Here is a 3,266-nt window from a genome sequence, read left to right as displayed (position 1 = left end):
ATTAAAATTAGGCATGCCTTCTTATAGGTGATGTACTTTTCCTTTAAGTAATCTCATCATTTTACATATTTCAATGGATAAAAAAATTTGAATGCTGTGGAAGGTTAACCAGAAGTCCAAGAGTTAGATCATAGAGGGACCATAATGTTATTTGCTCTAAGAAAATAAAGAGTGCTGCAAAATATGCTTCCAAAGGATTGTAAACAAGGACTGATTTAGAATGCAAAGAGACTCACCATGTTCTATCCATTTTATCATGTATTGTATTTCATAATAACTTTAGGATATTTTGAGAATGTTGCCTCATGAAGGCAGTGACTATAGAGGTACCCACCAGAAAAAACCTAGGCACTATATTAATCCATCCATAAAACAGATATGTTGCAAGATAAGTAGAACATTTCAGGTAGTAAGACAGGAGATAATCTTCTCTGTTAAGTTCCTCAGGTGTGGGTAGGTGTAGCACAAACAGATTCTCTGGTCCACCAGCAGCATTCTTGACCTGGAAGCTAGGGAGCAATGAAATTTTTTCTGCTTCTATGTAGAGAAAGAATCCAGCCAACATAATTACCATGTGTGTGAGTGTCTGTGCCACACTTTGATGAAACAGTAAAATAAATTAGCATTTTAATTGAGTATGCTCATTGTCATGATATTAATGATTAATCAAAACATGCATAGATGGTATCACTACATAAAATACATTCATATTAATTGATATTATTAGTGCTACATTTAAACTTTTTATGTTTGTTACACATAAATACACCTTTGATATATATCTGAATGGAAAATCTATGGCCACATGCTTCAGAATCATCCTCCTCATTAATTTTTCAGATTAGTCAGTTGCTTAAGCTATCCACATGCCTCTTCTTTCTGACACCACACTTGTTTCTGCACTTGTAATATTTTTCCCATTCAACCTTTCACAGAAACTCACACTAAGTCAGGACACTACCGTAACTATAACTTCTCATGTATAGCTTCTAATTTTTCTTCTTTACATGCTTTTTCACTACACAGCTTGAGTTCTTATGTTTTAAATGCAGACTAACATACATGTTCTCCTAGTATTTAGAAAAGATATGATGCCCATAACATATGCAAATTTGGGATACATTGTAAATTTAAGGACATGAGTAATCATTTCTGAGAAAATAGCCTTATACATTAAATACAATAACTTGTATTAAAAGGGGGAAGAAGTCAGGTGTCACAATCTGAATATTCACAGAAACATTTGTTATAGATGCATTCCCACATGAATCTAGGAAGGGTGCACATATGTATAGAGCAGAGAAAACCCATGTCATGGTCTGACTTGATTGAAGCAATTCTTGAGTAGCTTAGCTGTCATATATAAGTAAAATGAGATTGTTTACCTGAAAAGATGTGTTAGTTGTATAATGTTCTATATTTATTTACAAACCATATCATCCAGTATTATTCTGTTACTCTTTTTGGAATTACTGTGAACAAGAAAGTGCATGGTGACTTGTGGTGCTCAGTCCAAATGCTCCCATACCCAAAACTCAGGAAACATTGAAGAAAATGAAGTGGAAAAATGATAGAGCCAGAAGATCAGGGAGTTTTCTGTGAGGTTGTATATCCTTGTAATAAAAAAACTATTCCTATAACATGTTGATAGCATGATTACTCAAATGTGATTTAAACTAGAAGGACGCTAATACATGTGACAAACAAAATGGGCAACAGCCCACGAGTCCTCACATCTTCAAAAGATACTACAGAGAAGGTAAAGCTGTCAGCAAAAGAGGTGTTCCTCCTTAGGGAAGATCACACCAATGAATTGTACAGGTTAAAAGATGAGCCCAGAAAACATTCATATATGTAATGTTATATGTAGACTATCGGAAACATTTTTAATGCATGTGCTTGTGTGTGTGTTTGATTTTGTGTGTGTGTATGTCTGTAAATATATAAGTTCATAGAAAACAATTAATGGAAGAAGAGGCCATGGATTTGAAAGAGAACATGGACAAGTTTTTTTTTTTTTGGTGGGGTACTTGGAATAAGTAAATGTAAGGGAAAATGATGTATCTAAAATTCAGGCTCACAAACAAACACACAGGAATAAAAGAAAAGAAGAAGCTGGCCAAAATAGCATCTACACCTAACTTTGAAAGGACAATGGAATCATTTATGTACTGCCTAGAACAGTACAATATCTAAAAGACCCTGTAATGGAGGAAACCTTTCATGGAAAGTCTACCTAAAACATGATAGAAATAAAAATGTACTGTACCTCATAGATTATAGCTGTTTTTCTTTTGGTCAAAAGAAGCAAATTCTGTATAAATAAACCTGTACTGCATCTCACATGGAGACATTAGAGAACCACAGGTCTGTAATGAGCTACTGACTTGATGAGTCCTGAAGCTGTGCCTACCCTTTGCTGATTTGCATGTACCCAAATCACAACCCACTGACATGAATATTTCTTCAAAATCAGGTCACACACTGTTCTGGAGTCAGCCTCACACTGATCACACACAGACATGAGTGTGCCCACTCAGATCCTGGGGTTGCTGCTGCTGTGGCTTACAGGTAAGGAAGACAGCACTGCAAATTCATTCAGCCTCATGTCAGTGCTGCTTGGTCTCAGTGAAAATCCTCTTGTGAGAGAATTAATCATGTGGGGATTTGTTTTCAATTTTCCCATCTTAGATGCCAGGTGTGACATCCAGATGACCCAGTCTCCAGCCTCCCTGTCTGCATCTGTGGGAGACACTGTCACCATCACATGTAAAGCAAGTGAGGATATTTACAATGCTTTACAATGGTATCAGCAAAAAACAGGAAAATCTCCTCAGCTCCTGATCTATGCTGCAACTATCTTGGAAGATGGTGTGCCATCGAGGTTCAGTGGCAGTGGATCTGGCACACAGTATTCTCTCAAGATCAACAGCCTGCAGCCTGAAGATGTTGCAACTTATTACTGTCTACAGCATCGTAAAACCCCTCCCACAGTGATTTAAGCCATGACATAAACCACCCAGGGAAGCAGAAGTGAGAGCACAGGCTGCCCAACTGATCCTTAGGATGTCTCCAGCTGTTCATTTGCCAAAAGTGTTTCTCTTTGCCAGGGCTTAAAGGTCAATATGATATTTTTATATAGTGGTCAGAGAAACGTTTATATGTCCTAAATACCTGTTCTTTTCCCCAGGCCTAGTATCAAAACAAGAGAATGGTTTACATGACCTATTAAAAGGAGGAAAACAATAAAATACCTGTTTATTTGT

The 3,266-nt window shown here is 36.8% G+C and overlaps 1 gene segment (V, D, J or C); it reads left to right on the top strand.

Annotated features, from left to right (window-relative positions):
* The first annotated feature begins 2,491 nt into the window (after positions 1 to 2,491).
* Positions 2,492 to 3,002, top strand: LOC116099040. The segment is given in 2 exon segments: positions 2,492 to 2,571; positions 2,692 to 3,002. Coding segments are annotated over 2 exon segments (360 nt in total).
* Positions 3,003 to 3,266: the final 264 nt, after the last annotated feature.

The sequence above is a fragment of the Mastomys coucha genome, unplaced genomic scaffold, assembly GCF_008632895.1.
Source record: "Mastomys coucha isolate ucsf_1 unplaced genomic scaffold, UCSF_Mcou_1 pScaffold20, whole genome shotgun sequence".
Classification (NCBI taxonomy): domain Eukaryota; kingdom Metazoa; phylum Chordata; class Mammalia; order Rodentia; family Muridae; genus Mastomys; species Mastomys coucha.
The sequence above is the reverse complement of the archived record's forward strand: the minus strand, read 5'-3'. Positions and strand labels throughout refer to the sequence as shown.